Source organism: Hermetia illucens, chromosome 1 (genome assembly GCF_905115235.1).
Source record: "Hermetia illucens chromosome 1, iHerIll2.2.curated.20191125, whole genome shotgun sequence".
NCBI classification, from domain to species: Eukaryota; Metazoa; Arthropoda; class Insecta; order Diptera; family Stratiomyidae; genus Hermetia; species Hermetia illucens.
In genome coordinates this window covers 70,258,246-70,279,122 of record NC_051849.1, presented here as the reverse complement: position 1 = coordinate 70,279,122, position 20,877 = coordinate 70,258,246, and the positions used below count along the sequence as shown (strand labels likewise).

At 39.4% G+C, this 20,877-nt stretch overlaps 1 protein-coding gene across 2 annotated transcripts in view; it reads right to left on the bottom strand.

Moving 5' to 3' along the window:
• Positions 1-20,877, bottom strand: part of LOC119652732 (serine/threonine-protein kinase N) — a 263,540-nt gene that overhangs the window by 130,690 nt on the left and 111,973 nt on the right. The window contains exon 2 of one of the 2 annotated variants that reach the window (XM_038057050.1): positions 15,201-15,637. The exons of the other annotated variant lie outside the window; for it this stretch is intronic. Within the exon in view, the coding sequence (XP_037912978.1) occupies positions 15,201-15,281 (81 nt within the window). The 5' untranslated portion in view covers positions 15,282-15,637. The remainder of the gene's footprint in view (positions 1-15,200; positions 15,638-20,877) is intronic. 2 annotated transcript variants of the gene reach the window in all.

Genomic DNA, 20,877 nt, shown 5'->3' with positions numbered 1-20,877 from the left:
CGTAACACTCATCCAGTTTTATTCCTAATCTGAAGGGACATCCATTACTCATATCAAAAACTGTAAAATATCATTAGATATCACTACATGGAAATAGCGTTGCTGACACACCAAACCGCATGCAAAAAACAAAATATATTCACCGCAACAGACTTTTCTTGAATAAGAAAATTCGTGTAAGGTTCTCCTTTTCCCTTTACACTGCATTGTCCACAATTTGCATTCACCGCTAGTTAAGAATGGAAGCTTCATGTCACAAGTACGAGTACATTTGCTCAGTTAGAAGGTTTCACGTGTCGATAAATTACGGTAGGCGGCTTCATAAAATCTAAGATAGATGGGACTGAACGAACTCCATAAAAGTCTACCACAAATTTTACACACATAAATTGTATAGAATTAGAAGACAAATTTGCCTTCTGTAGGAAGCGGAAGTGCATTAAGTTGCAGAAAAGATATATCACAATCCTATTATAAAATCCTACTTTAGACGCTTTGAATTTTACATTAGGTAAGCTATAAAATGTCATACGGCATGATAGCATGGAAGATTTTGAAATGTGTTTCTCGGGATATTCCTTAGATAGTTTTATGATTTATTGAGTGGAAATGTATTCTGATTGGAATATGCATTAAGATGTTTCAAATGAAACAAAAGATGTTTTCTATTCAATACGGATATTTCTCAAAATAATTGGAGTAACTTTTCGAAGGCAACATTTATATGTATGTAATATATCTCAAAAGCTAAGTTCAGCTGACTAAATTATAACAGACCAAACTTCAGCTATCTTATTTCTAGCTGTTGACTTATATTACAATTTGAATAACTTTTGAATACCTAGGGAACCTTGTAATGGAAATGGTTAGTTAGTATTTATCAGAATAAACAAAAACAAATTTCCTAACAAACATTTTTAACAATCGCATTTCTTGAAAGTCTAATAAAACTTAATGGATTTGAAATCTGGAGTTCTAATAAACACAGTCGAGAATTTGGGGAAAGGGGTTAGTATCTTACCTCAGATAAAGGAAGGGTTCCAGTTTGGAATTGCAACAACAATGAAATAATGAAAGTGTTGAATTATGGTATAAATAACGTTCGGTACGTGACTACAACGCTATTCCTACATAGAGACATCAACTGCAAGAAAACCCTACGATGGAGATTATTTAAAAGTAGATACTCTCGAAAGAACTCGTCCTTAAAGAACAGAAGACACCTGTAGACGAACCACTGCCATAACTGCTTCTCGAATATCACCTACAGGATACTCAAAGAACCCTGGGGCTTGGCAGAACTGCCAGAGGTAACGACATCCCATCCGACAACGTTTCTTTTTCAAACAAACGTCTTTACCAACCATTTCATTAAAACCCACAATCTCAAGCCGAAGTTATTGTATCAATCAATCTCAATCATCTCTCCAAACGTGACTGCATCACAAGCAAACATTCAGTCAGAGTGGACTGTTCTAGATGCTCTCCTTCCAAACAGACTCTCTGCTTGAATTTGGCAAATCAACATTTTCAACCAAAAAATGATCGCGATGTCCAATCCTTCACTATCTTCTATATTTAATCATTATTTGCTGCCTGGTCAAAGGGTAGTATAAGTCCCAGGGCGAAACGTGGGTTGGTACCCACGCCTGCTGAACCAACACCAACAGCTCTACTATCAAACCCTATCTCCACCTCCAAGTGGTGACCACTGGGAGCTCTTTCTTAACGAATAGCTACAGACGGAGAAGGATGAAGGCGAGTTTCCCGCGCCTAAAAACGGGACAAATTGTACCAACTGGTCCTCCAGGTTGCGGGTTGGGTAGGGCTGATAACCTTACACGGAACACCATCTGTTACGAAGCCACAACAGGAGGATCGGACTGGATGGATTTTACAAAGACGAACCCGGCAACGACAAAGGAATAACGATTTGCGCATTTTCTCATGGAACGTGTGCTCCCTGTACAGAGATAGAGCTGCCAAACAGCTAGCCGATACACTGTTTCAATATAGGGCTGATGTAACAGCGTTACAGGAGATGCGTTGAACAGGGACCGGTTTCCTGGAGAAGAGCCACTACACCATATATTATAGTGGTCATCCAGTAGACCATGTGCTCGAAGTAGTTTTCTTAGGCAGCCAAAAAATGAAACCTATCGGCTTTGAAAACATAAGCACTCTGCGCTTACGAGGCAAGTTTACAAATATAAGACTCATTAACGTTCACGCTCCTATAGAGGAGACTACAGAGTCGCAGAAGGATATCTTCTACGAGGCAGTAGAACGAACCCTCGAAGCTTGTCCCAGATATGATATCAAAATCATACTTGGGGATTTTAACAGCCAACTAGGGAAGGAGCCAGTATTTAGGCGATACGTTAGCTCCCAGTCCAGTGTCACACGAAACGGTTGTTGAAAGTACCTGGTTTGCGCGGAAAGCGGTCCACAAATAAACCTGGGCCTCTCCAGACGGGACCACTTTCAACCAAATTGACTACGTGCTGATCGAACGCTGCCACCTCTCAGCCTTGATGATGACTCCTATCAATATTTCGTTGGCGTGGTGCTTCGAGCTCGAATAACAACACCACTTAAAATCCCCTCTGAAAATCAAGGGAGAGTTAACACTAAAGCTATCCACAACACAGTCCTCCGCAATATCTCTAAGAGGGAAATGGATGCCGCAATAACCGCAGTCAAAAGAGATACTGAAGATGAAGCGTCAACAAATGATCTCCATATCCACCTGAAGAACGTTATCATTGATGCGGCCACAAACATACTTGGCCCCAGCCGCGAAAAGAGTCGGAACAGCTGGTTTGACGATGAATGTAAGCTGGCAACGGAACGGAAGAATTCTGCATACCGAGTAATGTTGCATTCTCAAAGAACGCGGGCACGCGCAGAGACTTATCACGAATTCCGTCGAGTGGAGAAGCGACTTCACAGACGGGAAAAGGAAGCCTGGGAGAACCAACAAGTCTGTGAACTAGAAAAGTACAGGAAGCAATCGCACCAGGCGCGCAAGTTATACCAACAAGTCAGTAGAATGAAGCCTTATAGACATCGATGCTCGTCCTGCCGGGACAAAGAAAGAAATCTGATTTCCGACAGAATGGGCATATTAGAGCGATGGGTTGAGTATTTTGATGAGCTACTGAACAACCAGAACATCGGCGAGTTGGAGGTCACGTCAACTGAAGACGACGTACAAATACACCCACCACCAAGTATAGGAGAAACAGTCTGCGCAATTTATCGGCTCAAAAATCATAAGTCGCCAGGAGCCGATGGAATTACAGCCGCATTGGTTAAATATGGAGGCGACTAATTACACGAAGTGGTTCACCAACTTGTGCTCAAAGTGTGGGACAGCGAAGCAATGCCTGACGATTGGCAGCGAGGCAGTATCTGTCTCATACATAAAAAGGGAGATATCATACAGTGCAGCAATTACAGAGGTATCACGTTGCTGAGTACCATCTATGAGATTCTGATGTAACGGTCTTGAATGAAGTGCTCTAACACACTTCAAGGCCCTGATCCAATATGGATTGTTAGATATTCTCCGCTATCTTGCTAGTTAGATATTCTCCGCTATCTTGCTAGGCCGGATAGCCCCATACGCCCAGAACATTATTGGCCCATACCAAAGAGGCTTCATTCCAGGCAAATCAGATTTTCTCTCTGCGGCAAGCGATTGAAAAAGCGTTGGAATATGGACATCAATTGCACCATTTTTTCATCGACTTTAAAGCCGCCTATAATAGCATAGCCAGGGTAAAACTGTACACGGCCATGAGAGAATTCGGTATCCCCACGAAATTGATAAGACTGACTAGGCTGACCCTGACCAATGTGCGAGACCAGATAAAAGCAGCAGGATCACTCTCAAGAGCATTCGACATCAACAATGGCTTACGACTAGGGGATGCCCTATCATGTGTCCTCTTTAATCCGGTCCTGGAGAAAGTGATCTATGATGCTGAGGTAAATACAAGGGGTACGAACCTCTTTAAGTCCACTCAACTACTGGCCTGTGCTGATATCGACATCATGGGAAAAACCAGCCGAGATGTACAAACTGCCTTCATCCAAATCGAGCAGGCGGCGCTCGGCGCGAGATCTTGGGCTGCACATCAATGAAGGCAAGACAAAATATATGGTGGCAACGCCAGCACCGAAAACCAACCAACCAATAACATCAAACCGCACTGGTCAAACGAGAAGAATAAAGATAGTGGACTACAACTTTGAGACCGTTGATAATTTCTCCTATCTAGGGTTGAAAATCACAACCGATTACAGCTACGATCACGAAATCCGCGGACGGTTGTTGGCAGCCAGCAGAGCCTATTTCAGCTTACAAAAACTATTCCGCTCGAAAAGTCTCACCATAGGGTCTTAGCTTGAAAAATTGCGAACTCTTGGCGCGTTCGAGAGAAGGATCCTCCGAAGAATTTTTGGCCTTCTACATGAGGGTAGACGATTGCGTAGCCTACAAGGACGAAATGACCGTCAGGTTGCGGATAAAATCCGGTTCAACAGGTTACGGTGGGCGGATCACTTAATCCGTATGGATGAGCATGATCCAGCCCGGAAAGTCTATAAGGGCAATATCTATGGTAGAAAAAGAAGACGAGGCAAACCCTGCCTGAGATGGAACGATGGCGTAGGCCAGGACGCCAGACAGCTTTTAGGGATATTGAATTGGTGGACCTCGGCGCGAAACCGGGATGTCTGGAGTTCCTAATTAAGGCAGGCCTAGACCAGATACCGGTTGTTGCGCCGTTGAAGATGATAGTTTGCTGTCCAGTTTCCCATGAACTAAAAGATTGCTGCGATCATCTAATGTTCCTTTTCTGTTTGGACTTCCCCTATTTAAATTATACCTTCTTTTCAAACAGATAGAGGAACTTTAAGATGGCAGTATCCAGCAGGCACGTCAGTTACAATCAGTTCAATCCGGGCGCGTCTCGAACTGAAAACACTATACACGTACCTTCGACCCGGACGGCACCATTAGTTCCACTGCGGCAATGAATGGCGTTGAAATAAAAGTTGATATATAGTATCTGTCCATCGAATTATGAACGCTGAACTGTTTTGAAACAAATTGCTATATCACTCGCTTTATGATTGTGAGAAAAAGCAAAATATGCTGTCACCTTCATTTGTTTTTCCACAACCTAGGTTGGGACCAACACCACTGGCTCCATACTTAAGTCGGCCTGGTCGACCAATTCCCACCTCTATCTGATATGCACTGTTCCAGTGCGAGTATAAAAGACTGCACCAGCCGGACGAAATTCGCACGACAACTTAAAACTCGCCCTCCATCCGAGGGACATGTCTCCTACTCAGTATCAGCTGCGCTACGCAGTTCTGACAATTGTCCTACTGTCGCTGCACCGCACGCTGAACGTTGCCAAGTCGCCGAAACAACTGTTCCTATCGAGGCTAGCGTACTCTACCATTTTCGACTAAATTCTGGCCTATATCAGAAGCAAAGCCAACTTAGCTTCGTCGCCTCTCTCATAACCAAGGATAGCTCTGCTGACCAAGTAATATAATAGTTTCCTTCAAAATGGCATAGCCCACGACTTCGGTGCTATCGCCCAATCTTCCCCGAAACATGCAGTGAATGGTATCCTCCTACGTTGAGATTTAGGGGGGGTCTCCATACATGTAAAAGGAGGGTGTAAAATTTTTTTTCACCAAATAGTCATGTGGGGTATCAAATGAAATGTCTCGATTAGTAATTTTCGAAGCCAGAAGCCGAAGATGGCAGGGAGTGAGCGGGGTGCAAAGTGATGATTTCTTTAACAGATCCATTCTCAGAAACTACCCACCCGAAAAATCTGGAAAAAATTATGAGGCTGCCTCCATATGGCGCCTAGGCCTCTAAATACTCTCCATATCGATATCTCTTCAAATTAAGTTAATGATAGTATATTACCATATTGTTGGGGAAATTGAGTAAAACCCTCCTAAAGTTTATCCCATAGTTATAAAAGTTGGTAGTAGTATAAAATATAATATGAAGCATATTAAGTTTGATCAAAATCATACTCTTAGTAACAAAGTTATAGTAGCTCAAAGTTGTCTTTACCGTGTAAATTTACAACCCGAAGTACTAAATCCGACATGTTAAATGCATATTCTTAACGGGCTGCGTACAAATGGGATAGTTCTACACTCAAATATACTCACACAAGAAGCAAACAAAACCTTTCATACCTGAAGCGCCCAGCTTCCGGTTTCCCGACTTGTTTCATCGGTGTTTCTAAATAATCATTGGCTGAAATCCCAGAAAATCCAACAGTGTTTAAGATAAAGACTATTTAAAGGGAAAGTCAAATTACTTTTTTTTATGAGACCAAATTATTATTTTTACATGGATTTGGAGCTGCATTCCTTAGTTTCTTTAGCGTGTTCACTCAATATTATACCTGAAACACTGAAAATAGTTCCTCCATTTCAACTTTATGGTGATTGATTTAATTATAGATTTTTTGATCAGTGAGGAACATAGTTCCCCGCTGAATTAAACAGGGCCCCATACATGCAAAACGAAGGTGTAATTTTTTTTCGTGGGGTATCAAATTAAAAGTCTCGTTTAGTACTTTCGGAAGCCGATATTAGTTTTGATATTGGTTGCAAAGAAGAGGCCCCGATACCGATTTAAACGAAGTTAATAATAGCATTAATTATATTTGTTAGAAATTGACTGATAACCCCCCTTTGGTGGAAATCGCACTTTACTAACATAATTACAATAGATGAAAATTGTCACATGTCAATATCTTATAAAGTGAATGGTCTGACAAACTAAATGCATAAGAATTACGAGGTAAGTACAAATGACCATTCAAATATGGTTATATAAATAATACACAAAACCTTTCATAGCTTCCGATTTCCCGACTTGTTTCGTCATGTAATATATTAGACTGAAATTTTTACAACGACTTTTATTCCCCAAACCTTTTCACTATGACACGAAGTAACTATTATAATTTGTAGCTCCTTACATATAAATTTTACACATTCATAGTATAAGTGAACCCGAAGGCTGAATATAATTGCGCTACTTTTATGGCCACGAACAGGCAGCCCTTGGAAAGGTTACTCTCAATATTGGAGGAACCCACCAGTTGAGATATTTCTTATTGAAACTTTATCAAATTTATTCCTTGGTTTATTTACGTAGGTTCATTTCCATTCATCTCCGTTGCAACTGCATGAAATGATAACTTACCTGGAAGGAAAAAAAAGAAAATTTAAGTAAAATGAGAAATTTGAAAAACAAATATTTTTAGAATATGTTAAAAGGTACAAAGATATGTTGATTTTATTAATAAGTTTTGAAACGTGGGGCGCTAGGATCATTTCCTGAATATAATTTCATGTCCCTTTTTTATTCTCACGTTGATTGCCATCGACCTCAAACGCTCAAACTTGATTGCCATCGACCGCCAAACTCTCAAATGGCAACTGAACTGCAAAAAGATAGGTGTTATGTTACAAAGGAAGATGCTGTCCCTAATATTCTAGTTCATAGTATAATATATATCATTCTGATATACTAGCATTCCCATAATCTCCGTTCAATCTATCCAGCTTGTAAAGCTATTCATAGCAGTTCTGAAAACACTCCTAAATTGGGGATTTGCGTTAAGTGATCCTTCTGCTTTTATCTGACCTCGCACATTGGTCAGGGCCAGTCTAGCGTTACTGACTCGTCGGGGTACCTAATTTTCCCACGGCCACGTTAAGTTTTAGACTGACTATGTTGTCATAGGCGGCGTTCAAATCGATAAAAAAAATGGTGCAGCTAAGGCCTTTGATCAATCCATTTTTTTTCCATCGACTGCCGCAGAGATCAAATCTTACGTCTACAGAACCTGGAGTAAAACCTACCTGGTATAGATCAATCATCATCATCAACGGCGCAACAACCGGTATCCGGTCTAGGCCTACCTTAATAAGGAACTCCAGACATCCTGGTTTTATGCCGAGGTCCACCAATTCGATATCCCTGAAAGCTGTCTGGCGTCCTGACCATCCATCTTAGGCAGGGTCTGCCTCGTCTTCTTTTTCTACCATAGATATTGCCCTTATAGACTTTCCGGGTGGAATCATCCTCATCCATACGGATTAAGTGACCCGCCCACCGTAACCTATTGAGCCGGATTTTATCCACAACCGGACGGTCATGGTATCGCTCATAGATTTCGTCATTGTGTAGGCTACGGAATCGGTCAAACATGTCCCGGGATATGGGGGTGACGGGGGAAGGGTCTAGAAAAATAATGAAAATATTTTTTTTTGTTTTTGTATTGAAGACATGAGGAGCCCTGAATCGACCATCCAGACTCCACGTTTTGGGCCGGCACTCAAGTTTTTAAAAAAATGTAGAAGACTTGTGATTTTAATCCAGTACAGACGCAACTCATTAGAAACTGCCTCACCTCTGCCCTGGGAAAAGCGTGCCGAAGTGATTACCGGGTGTTGTTTACTCCCTTATATACAAGTCGCAAATATGACATGAGGATGACTCATATTCAGTGAAAAAACCGCCTAGTAAATACAGGTCTAAACCAGTCGGGCCTCATTTATTTTTTTTTTAATTTAGATTGGCATCGATCGGCTTAAACTGCTAACATTTTAGATTTAAATAGCCAGGGAAATCTGTTGCTCTGGTACCTGTTGATAACAACGTCTATCTGGGATCTGCAAATCTCCATACTTTCTCTTTCACATGTCTGATTTCCTTGGATCCCTTGTATATCTCAACAATCTTACATCCTCCGCTACCTTCGACATGAAGTCTGCTAATGCCTTTTTTTCCTAGAAACTCTTCCTACCTCAGATTTCCACTTTCCTTCTGGTCTGCTCGATGCATATTCCATTTTTGTACAATTGGTTGATTAGACCCTTGGTTGGTTCAAGAAAAGTTTTGAGCTGGCTGTTCCTACTATTGAAGACGTAGTTCAATCCAGCTTTCACTACAACGGGCTGTTGATCGGGAGTAAGCTTGGCAAGTGGTTATCGTCGAATTATGGTTCGCTGGGTACATCGATATGACGCCCTCTGAAGTGATTAAGGAGGTTAGGATCCGGTGCATCATGTGATTGAAATAGGTAGTCTGGTGCTGAAGAACGTGGCCCGACGCGCTGTAGATGACCTGTTTGGTATCCGTCGGATTCCTGTACTTTCCAGGTCTTATGTCTTTCAGTTCCCCATCAAAATGGTAGTTGCTTTTCTTTCTTTATGTCCAAGATAAAATCAATATGCAGTCAATTGAAAGAGGTGAACGTATTTTCAACGTTTTCTTTTCCGATTAAGGCGCAAATGTTATCCACATAAATCTTAGGGTCAGACCGCTGAAGTTCATTTCGTTTCCATTCATATATATTAGTTTGCCTTACTTTTTCATTGTGGGCGATTGGGCCATTTTGTTGCAATCCTTTACTAAAGTGGTATTGTGGACCAGTGGACCATTTTGTTGCAATCCTTTACTAGAGTGGTCGCTTCCTTGATTGGGATAATCGGAAAAAGAACCTTGACTTCACAGTACACTAAACCTTCGTCTTCGACGATTTCTCAATCAACTAAAGCATCTGAAAGAATTCGCTAAAATTTTTGCCCGATTTAGTCTCAAACTGTTTCTCCATATGCTGAAATTCCTCCCCTAACTGTGGCTTTTTGATGCGTTTCTAACATTTCCGAGCAGACAATCTCCATCATCTCTTTGCCTGGCTTATGGGATCTTTGGAAGTCCTAATTCTAGGAAACACTTTATTTTACTTTATTATTTACTTCAGGCACACTGCTCCCAGGTCAAAGATGAGGTAGCGTCTGATGAGTTTCCTCTGCCCTGGATGAAATCGCAAGTCCTGTTTCTTTCATTTTTTTTTGGTTTTTAGCTCGAAAAAGAGATCCACAGATCTTTAAGAAGATGTTGCTCCGGATCTCTGACACCAGGATTCGTTAATTTTTAAACAAAAAGCTTGCTCCGGCCTAGCTAAGGCTTAAATAATGCGGTTTTCGTCCTGATTATAATTCGCTGTCATGTCACGTTCACGAATATAAACAAGAGAATTAATATCTAGGGGCCACTTAGGTTACGGCACTCCCAGGGCTAAAGCAGGCAGCTTCTGAAGAATTGCTTTGCACTGGAGAAAATCGCAAGTCGAATTTATTCCTCTTTTGTTCTAAAACTTCGGTGATTTGTAGCTCTAAATTTTTGGTTGCCCTCAGCGTTTGAATGAAACAAAAAATTGCTTTTTGATAATGTATTTATTTGCGTATATCGATTTTTCATTGACTCAGACTTTTTTGATTTAGATTGTAAGCACTGAAGAAGCGAGCAACTCGCTCTCGAAATTCGATATCTGCGCATAAATACAATAAAAAGGTTGTCCCTAATAAAAAACAAGTCGGAATACCGAAAGCTCGCGCTTCGGGTATAAAGGTTTTGTGTTCATCTTATGCAAAAAATTTCAACGCACATTTTCTATCCGTATATAGCTACAAATCCAACATAATCCTTCATATTTTTCCAAACTACGAGACATACATACATATTACAGCCATAGATATTACGCTCACCCTAGACAAACAAACTGCCTATTTCCGAATACTGTACACATATGTGTACACTCCCCTATGTTTCACCCAATATCAAATATTAAACCAGTTTCGAAAAGTACCAATTGATACCTTTCATTTGATACCCCATATGGCAACATTCTATAAAAAAAAATTGCACCCTCCATTCACACGTATGGGGAGCCCCTCCTTAAACTTAACACAAGATAGCGCCACTTACTGCATGTAAAGGGAACACCAGATTAGATACTCTCACCAATTTTCGTGACAATCGGTTTAGCCGTTTCCGAATAAATCGGGTGTGACAGACAGACAGACATACAGACAGTCCTGAATGCGGTGCTACACTCGAGGACCCGGAGTACGTTATGTTCCATTGTCCCAGATTTCTGCAGCAAAAAAGGAGGTTGAACAGCATCTTAGGGGCGGACATCGAGCCCTCCAACCTGGTGGAAGAGATGTTGAAGTCGGAGGAAAACTGGATGGCGGTAAATGAGGCAGTAGCCGTGGTGCAGATAAAACTCCTGGAGTTGGATCGAGCTCGGAAGGCGGCGCGACGGAGACGTGACATGGACGAGCTGGTATAGCGAACCAGAGCCTCCCCCGCGAAGTAATACTTCACGGTGGTCCCGCGGGGAGCAGCGGAACAGTGGGGGTGGTTTTATTGGGTGTGAATCCCACACACTGCTGCAACCTGGCGCAGCAGCGTCTTTCTAAGATTTCCACCTCCATTCATAAAAAAAAAAGACATACAGACAGACGGACAGACAGACACCGTCTCGATTCTAATAAGGTTTTGTTTCACACAAAACCTTAAAAAGGGCTAGGGAGAATTAGATTCTTCTTGAATGGAATTTTAATATTTCACTCGAATGTCAATTATTATCGTTAATTATGACGTCAGCATCTTATTTGTATGGCTTAGGATGCTGTTAATTAGCACGAAATTGATAAGTTTAAACTGCTATAACTTTCCCACTAATAGTTGGATTTTCATGAAACCTGGCATGTGTATGCACGAGGCTGTCCTCTATGTCGGTGCAAAATTTAGTACACTTAGCATGAACTTGAGGGGAGTTTTTTAGTCTATTTCTAAAAGTTGATAATATACTATTAGTAAATCTTTTGAACAGATACCGGAAGGGACATCTCTCGAAGATTAGATTTCACATAAGTGTTTTACACAAAATTTTGAAAAGGGCTGCAGATAAATAGATACTTCATAAATGCGACTTTAATATTTCACGCGAATGTCAATTATTCCGGCTAATTATGACGTCAGCATCTGATTTGCATGGCTTCGGAAGCGGTAAATTCGCGCGAAATTGCTAAGTTTGAACTGCTATAACTTTGGCGTTAATTGCCAGATTTCTACGAAATTTTGCATGTATGTACGAAATATTGTGCTCTATGCTGGCACAAAACTCGGAAGTCCTAGGATGAATTTAAGGGGGGTTTTTCAGCAAATTTCTAAAAAGTAGTAATATACTATTAGTAAGTTTATTTGAGCAGATATCGGAATGGGATATATTTTGAGGCCTAGATTTCATCTAGGCGCACCACCCTGTTTTTTTTCGGATTTTTGAGTTGGGTAGTTCCGAAAATGAGCCCTGTCTCACTTCAAGTGCGTGAATTTTGACTCCTTACTCACGCATTTTGCAATTTATGCCAAAATTAATGCCAGTTTCGGAAAGTACAAATCGAGACCTTTCATTTGATACCCTACACAACTATATCCGGTGAAAAACAATTTTGAGTCCCCCCTTTGCATGTATGGGGAGCCCCCCTTTAAACTCCACCTAAATTTATGCGAATCGCTGTATGCGTGGGATTTCATAGTTCCCATCGGTCCACCAAATTTCGTTCGGATCGGTTTAGCCGTTTTGGAGAAAAATGCGTGTGACAGACAGACAGACATTGAATCGATTTTAATAAGGTTTTGTTTTACACAAAACATTAAAAAGGGCTAGGGAGAATTAGATTCTTCTTGAATGGAATTTTAATATTGCACTGGAATTTCAATTATTCTCGTTAATTATGACGTCAGCATCTTATTTGTATGGCTTAGAATGTTGTTAATTAGCACGAAATTGATAAGTTTGAACTGCTATAACTTTCCCATTAATAGTTGGATTTTCATGAAACCTGGCATGTGTATGCACGAGGCTGTCCTCTATGTCGGTGCAAAATTTAGTACACTTAGCATGAACTTAAGGGGAGTTTTTTAGTCTATTTCAAAAAGTTGGTAATATACTATCAGTAAATTTTTTGAGCAGATACCGGAATGGGACGTCTCTCGAAGATTAGATTTCACATAAGTGTTTTACACAAAATTTTGAAAAGGGCTGCAGATAAATAGATTCTTCATAAATGTGACTTTAATATTCAACGCAAATGTCAATTATTCCGGGTAATTATGACGTCAGCATCTGATTTGCATGGTTTTGGAAGCAGTAAACTCGCGCGAAATTGCTAAGTTTGAACTGCTATAACTTTGGCGTTAATTGCCTGATTTCCATGAAATTTAGCACATATATACAAAATATTGTCCCCTATGCTGGTACAAAATTCGGAAGTCCTAGGATGAATTTAAGGGGGGTTTTCCAGATATCGGAATGGGACATATTTTGAGGCCTAGATTTCATCTAGGTGCACCACCCTGATTTTTTTCGGATTTTTAGGTTGGGTAGTTTCTGAAAATAAATCCTGTCTCACTTCAAGTGCGTACATTTTGACTCCTTACTCACGCATTTTGCAATTTATGCCAAAACTAATATCAGTTTCGGAAAGTACAAATCGAGACCTTTCATTTGATACACACAACTATATCCGGTGAAAAAAAATTTTGAATCCCCCTTTTGCATGTACGGGGAGCCCCCCTTTAAACTCCACCTAAATTTATGCGAATCGCTGTATGCGTGGGATTTCATAGTTCCCATCTGTCCACCAAATTTCGATCGGATCGGTTTAGCCGTTTTGGAGAAAAATGCGTGTGACAGACAGACAGACATTGAATCGATTTTAATAAGGTTTTGTTTTACACAAAACCTTAAAAACCATCTTTTCCTTTCATTGAAACTTGAGTGTTTAAAAGAAGTTTCTATGGACTATGGGAGGAAGTTGCTCGTTAAAAAAAAAAGTGTGATCCACATTAACTTAAGTCACATGAATATGAAATAGATAGCATAACAACAAGGTGTCTGCTTTAACTACAACTAGAAAAGGAAAAGCAATGAGTTTTCGAAACAAGGATGCCGTTGTCCTGACAAACATCGTAACTGTTAACCGATGTCACGACCTTATGACAACAGCGAACTCTTTTATTAGATTACAGGGAACAATAAACGCCTGTCAGATTGATCATAATAACCATTTTTTTGGGCCAGAATCAATATAAATGACAACTTACAAAAGCATCGTATTGGCGATATAACGGTGAAATCACTTGATATAGTAAAGTTATAAAGCCTTAGATTATAATAACGATATCGTTACCATTTGTCCTTATTAAAAGCAAAATACGTTCGGATTCACTGGTAGCAGTGGAATTTGTACCGGAACTTGATGTCGGATATTTGGCAACTCAGCTTTATAGCTCATTCATATGAGTAGCCGAGTCACGGGGGGTTGGTCAAAGTTATGTTTTCTTATTTAAAGAAGAAATAAAAATCTCTGCTTTTCTTCTTTCAATATGCCCAAAATAAAAACTTTAAAATAATTTCTAAGCTATTGCACATATAAGATTCAGATAAATCCTTCAAGCGATCTCACTACTGAGTTATGTAATTTTCGATAGACCTAATTCAATGAATCAAAAAAATTTCTGAGCTCCAATTCACAACTATGCCACAAATAAATAATTAGCTTGACCCAAACGTAAATTTCGCACAATTTTTGTCGTGTTTTGCGTCACTAAATACCAGATAATCTAAAATCTGCATCGAAATCGCAAAATTATACAATATTTCTTTTGGAAATCTCTTAAGATTAAGTCGTAATATCAACTTCCACCAAATTCAAAATCGCTTCAAATATTTTCCTTCATTTATCCGAAATCTGACTGGCAATTAAAAATCCATTACATATACGTGTGAAATTTCGTCGTTTTTCTTCAGTTACATTATGAAATTCAATAATAAAAACACAATGGCAGCATACTATACAATAAAGTAATATAAATTTTATTGCATAACTAATCAAATGACGATTGTGCATCGCAACTGACTAATCCGGATATCAACAAGAAAACTGGTGGAAATTTAACTAATTCATGTGGCCATTTATCCACTTCATTTGGAATTCAACAAGATTCTCAAGATAAAAAAAAACTCTCACTTTCGAAAAATTTAGATAACGTATCTGAAAGACAATTTAGCATAAAAAATATGATGTTTAAGATATTAGCATATCGCTTTTCCCGTCTAATCGATGAGCTGCTAGTATAAAGTCCAGTTTGCATACGAATATCGGTAACATTACGTTGATGGGTGTTGATTAAACCTAAATTTATTATTCATGCTATCTTGGCTTATCTAACAGAGATACCGCTTTTTTGTAGTGGCACATCTAAAAATACCTACGTGAAATATATATCCTTTGATTTTCGATGTGAGTTCCTTAAAATCCTTGAAAAAAACCATATTCATTGTTGTCGAAGTCATTTGGCGCCAACTTAGTATATCTTCCAGATAAATAGGATTGAATTTTAGTTATGTATTGAACTTGAATTTATAATTTTATTATACACAAAATACACAAATGACTTTTCAATATATTTTTTCATTTCGACACTTTTAATGATCACTTATATTTTAACTTCACTTTGGCGGTTGATTTGGGATGTATTCCAATCGGAATGGTGTGTTCTCGATTTTTCGCTCATTTTGAAATATTTTTAATATATTTTCCACATTCACTATAAAAAAGCAACCAATAATTTAAATTCGAAGAGAAGAATGTATCCAGTTAAATAGCAAAGCAGATGGTTAGTCGGCGAGCATTTTTTGTGATAGAATATCTGAAACGAATTACACTTCTTTAGTCGAGAAATCTCAGATACTTTTTCCCCATTAAGGATTTTGTGCAAATTAACTCCACTTTTCATTTTTCGTGTTAACGTAAGTTTGTTTCTCTCTTTCCATTCTTCTTATTCTCATAAAAGATGCTATCTAAGAGTTAACCAAGTGAACTGTATCGAAACGATGGTATCTAACTTTCGGACCGAATCTAGGTATTTCGCTTCTGAGTGCTCGCGTACATCAAATGTGCAAGAAGATTGTGTCAGGTAAGTTCAGGTAAAGGCACATTTCCTAATTTTTCAGGTGGGGAATCGCGCCAAATGATGGTTACTGGAAGTAGTAACAAATTCGTCTGTCGACATAAGACGAAAATCTCATGATAATATGGACAGAGTTCAATCAACTTTTTGGCAAGTCGCCAAAAACTCCGGTTTTTTTCCTAGTGGAGGCCAAGATGATAGTGCAATTTTCGAATTCGTTATGTGTCTAGTGGAGTAGTAAAATACGAATGCAGGGTAAAGAAAAAGCTTGTGTAATTTATCGTTGAGCAGCTTCTCGCAGATGCAGAACGATGGGGAGCAACATCCATTCAATTTAACGCGATGTTTTCGGTTGCCGGAGGGTTTCGTTGATATGGATCAATAAAATATTCGTTTTTTTATGATATAAGCTACAAATTTTCATGGTGAAATTAACAATGTGTATACTAAGCACAATATATATTTTTCAAACACCAAAATAAGTCAAATATGTGAATTGCCCTGAATTGGAAAGAAAGGACAGGTATCACTCTTAGATCGAAGAGGAAACAGAAAACATTAGACCTGGAGATCTACAGGGAATAGACAGCCTCTTTCAACCACATGTACCACCGGATGTTCACCTTTCCCCTGTCTTCGGAAGATGTAGTAAAATAAACCAAACATGCTTTTGATGGAGGGACGTACTCGAGAGTTACTGAGGTTGCAATTAATCACCTGGTACACGAGGTAAGAGACATATATAGAACGATTTTTTTCCTGGCATACACAATCAGGTCGACCTGTCACTTGAACAGTCCTTAGTTGACCGGCGGCCGAAACATTTGTGCAATCCACCTGGCCTGCCAGTTTAGACTAGGCGGCCGATGAATGATTGACAAACGATTCGGCCATCTGCTTGTCCGGAAGCGAGACCAAGCAGACCGATACGTGTGTGGGTTGGGGTGTCTAGCCGACGGCGGCCGGACAGACCGTCTAGGCAGTGAGCGAGAATTGCATGCACATCTCAACACTGAAAAGCACTTTTTAACAAAAGCTCAAGCAAAAAAATATCCTAAATTTGCGTCTCAACGCCGTTCATGGTCAGGGTTGTACTGGTGGGATTTTCAGTACACCAGGCGCTTGGATGTGTGGACTGTTCAGGCGTAACTGGCAGGCCTACCGGATAGACACCGCCACCTTTAGATTTCTTTCAGCATTTGAACCCTAGCACTGAGAAAGGGGCTGCAATGTACATATTTGCATATAATAAACAATTTTTTAACAAATAAAAATGCAAAAGTTTCGGATATTTAAGTTGCATTGCAGAAAGAAGAAATTGCCCAGAGCTTGACTATTGAAAGATAAAGATTCGCAGAAACCGCACCACTGAATAAAATTATATTTTTACACTATTACAACATAACAACAACGAAGTGAAAACCGAAAATTGCATGCGCCATGTATGATAGATTTTGTGTATTTCTTGTGTAAGAATATTTTAGTGCAGAACTGTTCCATTTAGACATAGCTCGAAATGTATTTGCATTTAGCATGTCAGACTACTCACTTCAGTGTGATATTGATATGCAGTGTTTTGAGTTGCAGTGAATTTCAGTTACTGTAATTCTGTCAGTAATAGTACGATTTTCACCAAACTTGAGAACATACTTTATATTAAAGTTCACATTACATTATGACTCTAAGGTAAACTTAAGGCGGTTTCTATGTAAATATATTTAAGTACTAATTGAGACCTTTCATTTGATACCTCACATGACCATATTCGGTGAAAACAATTTTACAAAACCCTTTTACACATATGGAGACTGTTCCCCCTGAAACTCAACGTAGGAGGAAGATTGTATGCTTGGGCATTCGTAGTTGCCACCTTCCTACTAAATCTGATGTCATCCATTTCTGTGAAAAATGCGTATGACAAACAGACAAAATTTTAAAAAGTTCAGCCTCGCACTTGCAATCGAGGACTTTCAATTCCCTCTGGAATCTAGTACAATCTTCATGAAACGTAATTTTCTGAAGTTAGTTGGTTGGTATTTAAAAAAAATTAATTTAATATGTATACTATGGAAACGGAAAGTGTAAACAAATATAGAAAAAATTATGTCCTTCATGCAAAAGATATCCCTGACCAATCTGCGTTTCCAACGACTGTTTGCCATAGGAAAGTAATACTCACTACACCCTGTATCTTCGCCAACATGATAAATTACTAAAAATTATATTTTTTGATGATTAAATTGAATTACTTGCTGAACAGCGGATAGAGCTGTCTGGAAGTTCTTGTTTCACGTTGCTCCATTTGCAGTAGTTCCATTTCGGGCTTCACCAAGTTATTATTAATGCATTTCAACTAAGGTAGTGACCTTTCATTGCCCTCTATTGTGAACAAATGCAATTATAACCCATTTGCGCTTTGTATGGGTGTGCGAAAATACAAAATCTACAATCTTTTGCTGTGTATCTACAGGTTCTACCCAAATTCCACAAAATTGGGTAAACTTGATTAAAGACTGTCAAATCTTACAGTTCCCCTTAGGAAATTACAATATTAAAAGTGCAATAAATTATTGTAGTAAAAAATTAATATTGGGAGATGCTTTCTTTACGGAGATTATTAAGAATGGCAATTGGTTTTTATAATATAAATTCAACTGAACAAAGCACATATTCTTAAAGCTCTATTAAGAAAGACTAAACATTAGAAGGGCATTATTTTTGGTGAACCTCTTGATTTGGAATAATCCGCTTGCAGTTAAATGCAAGTTGGAGGCCGAAAGATCGACGCTTCACATAAGAAAGGTTTTGTTTGTTTGTGTGAAGAACTTTAACTTTAAAATGATACTGACAGCCTACAATGTCTTGAGGTGAAGCATATCTACAGGAAAACTACGACTTTCACATTTCACAGATCACAATTTATATTCGGATTTGCACCGAATTTTCCAGTATCGCGACGTTATAATTTGTGTTCGTACATTTTTGTTCTCCAGGATTAAGTAATATATATTATCAACTTTATTTGAGAAGATACTAATATCAGATGTATTTCAAAAGATAGATTATATAAAAGCACATCATATTCTTTTCAGATTTTTCGTTTAAGAAGGTTCTGAAAGCAGATCTTATCTCACTTTAAGCCTGTCCTCTTGGAGCTTTCATTTGCAGAAAACTTTTTATTTCCTACAAATTCTCGCACGTTGCGTGTCTAGATATCTCCCTCCTTCAGCTTGATGTGGTACCCACTTCTTTTACCATTCCCGTCGCATGCAAACGTTTAAGAAAGGTCGGTCTGTCAACATTCAACTCTTCGGACAAATATTCTTGGGGTATATTTGCAGCTTCATATAATAATTATGTGCATTTTCGAATTTCTTCGAAATTGCCTTTGTTATCACTCACATCAAAATTGCGAGAAGCGTCACAATTTACAAGTTGACAGAGTCTGATAATCGTAAACTTTAATTAGTATGCGATACGTTTCAGCCGCAAAATTTAATAATGAACTCAGACTTTCCGAAAATACTGATTTTTCGCGACGAATGTTGACATACGTCGATCGAGGCCTTACACAAGTATAGTACTTAACTGAACACGAAAATTATACCACAAACCCACCTTTGTTGAGAAAAGCTGAAACTAATTCCAACACCAGCAAAATTGGAGCAAACGTCCCGACAACTAGTAAGGGCAAGCGGGCACTTTCCGTCATAAAAAGGGTCGTAGGTAAAGCATGGGGATTGAAACCACACACAGTACACTGGATATCATATACCAAGTGATGATGCCTGTGGTCACTTTTGGACCATTGTATGATTGCCAGAGATACGCAAGTTGTCGAGAAATTGTTCTCGTTCCAAAGATGCTTCCTCTGCATTACGTGCACTATGAAAAGCACCTTGCCCTGGAGACGTTATTGCAATCGTCGCTTTGGGAGCATATGGTAAAAGGTGAGGTGAGGCTTGCAGCACACAAGCTGCGATTAAAGGACATGTATGGGCTCCTGACATACGGACATACAGTGAGCAAAATTCAAATCCGGACGCCGTCGTAAAAAAAGCATGTGTTCAGAAAGGAGGTAAAAGGAATTATATGTATTTTGTTTTTTTTTACAAGAAAGTGACGTACAGCGTCTTAGATATAGTGTGAAGAAAATTTACGAAATAGGATCAAGTAAACACAGAGCGTAGAGACCTGTGTTTCCGTAGACAAAATTTAACTCCAGACAGAAATAACAAATCATAATAATGACATCAAAAACTCAAAATATGGCTAGTTAATAATTCGTACAACACAATTGAAAGTAACAACACTGGAACCGAGAAATTTGAAAAGCACAACAAAACACTTAAAAGGGCGACAACTTCATTGCTGACTATGTCATGCAATACATTATTTGAGAGTAAGCGACCAGTGGTTCGTCCCGAAAGTACATGGGATAGAACGGTAGAGATGGGCAAGCTCCTCGAGGAAACTTGAAAAGAACTGAAGCATATTTCGGATGGCGTGGTTGACCTACTATGCTATATAATATGCAGATTGTGCAATAATGGACGAGACGAAAGAAACAATACACACGTCGAAAGCCGCGGACACTACAGTCCAGCTGGGTTTCCGGAACCCGTTCCAGCAAAGGCAGTTGAAGATCAATGATGCAGCGGTGATGTGGAATAGGTGTTTGTCCGAGATCCGCTAGGGGAAAATCAGCCGGGGATTAACATTTTAAATTTAAAGGACACTCGTCTGATTAACAGATTGCCGAGCTCCAGTGTCTGAGGTGAATGCTCCTATTATTTTTCCAAGTTGACAGAGCTCACATTGGAATTACCCGCGTCCGTAGCAAAACCGTTTCTTCTGTCTTCTATACGCCAAATCTATGTCCCACTTCTCCGCAATACTAGCAGCCTCACGAATCGACAGCCACCACCAGAGGCAGTTGCAAGAGCCACTGGTCCTGTTCGCAGCTTGCAAAGGGATTC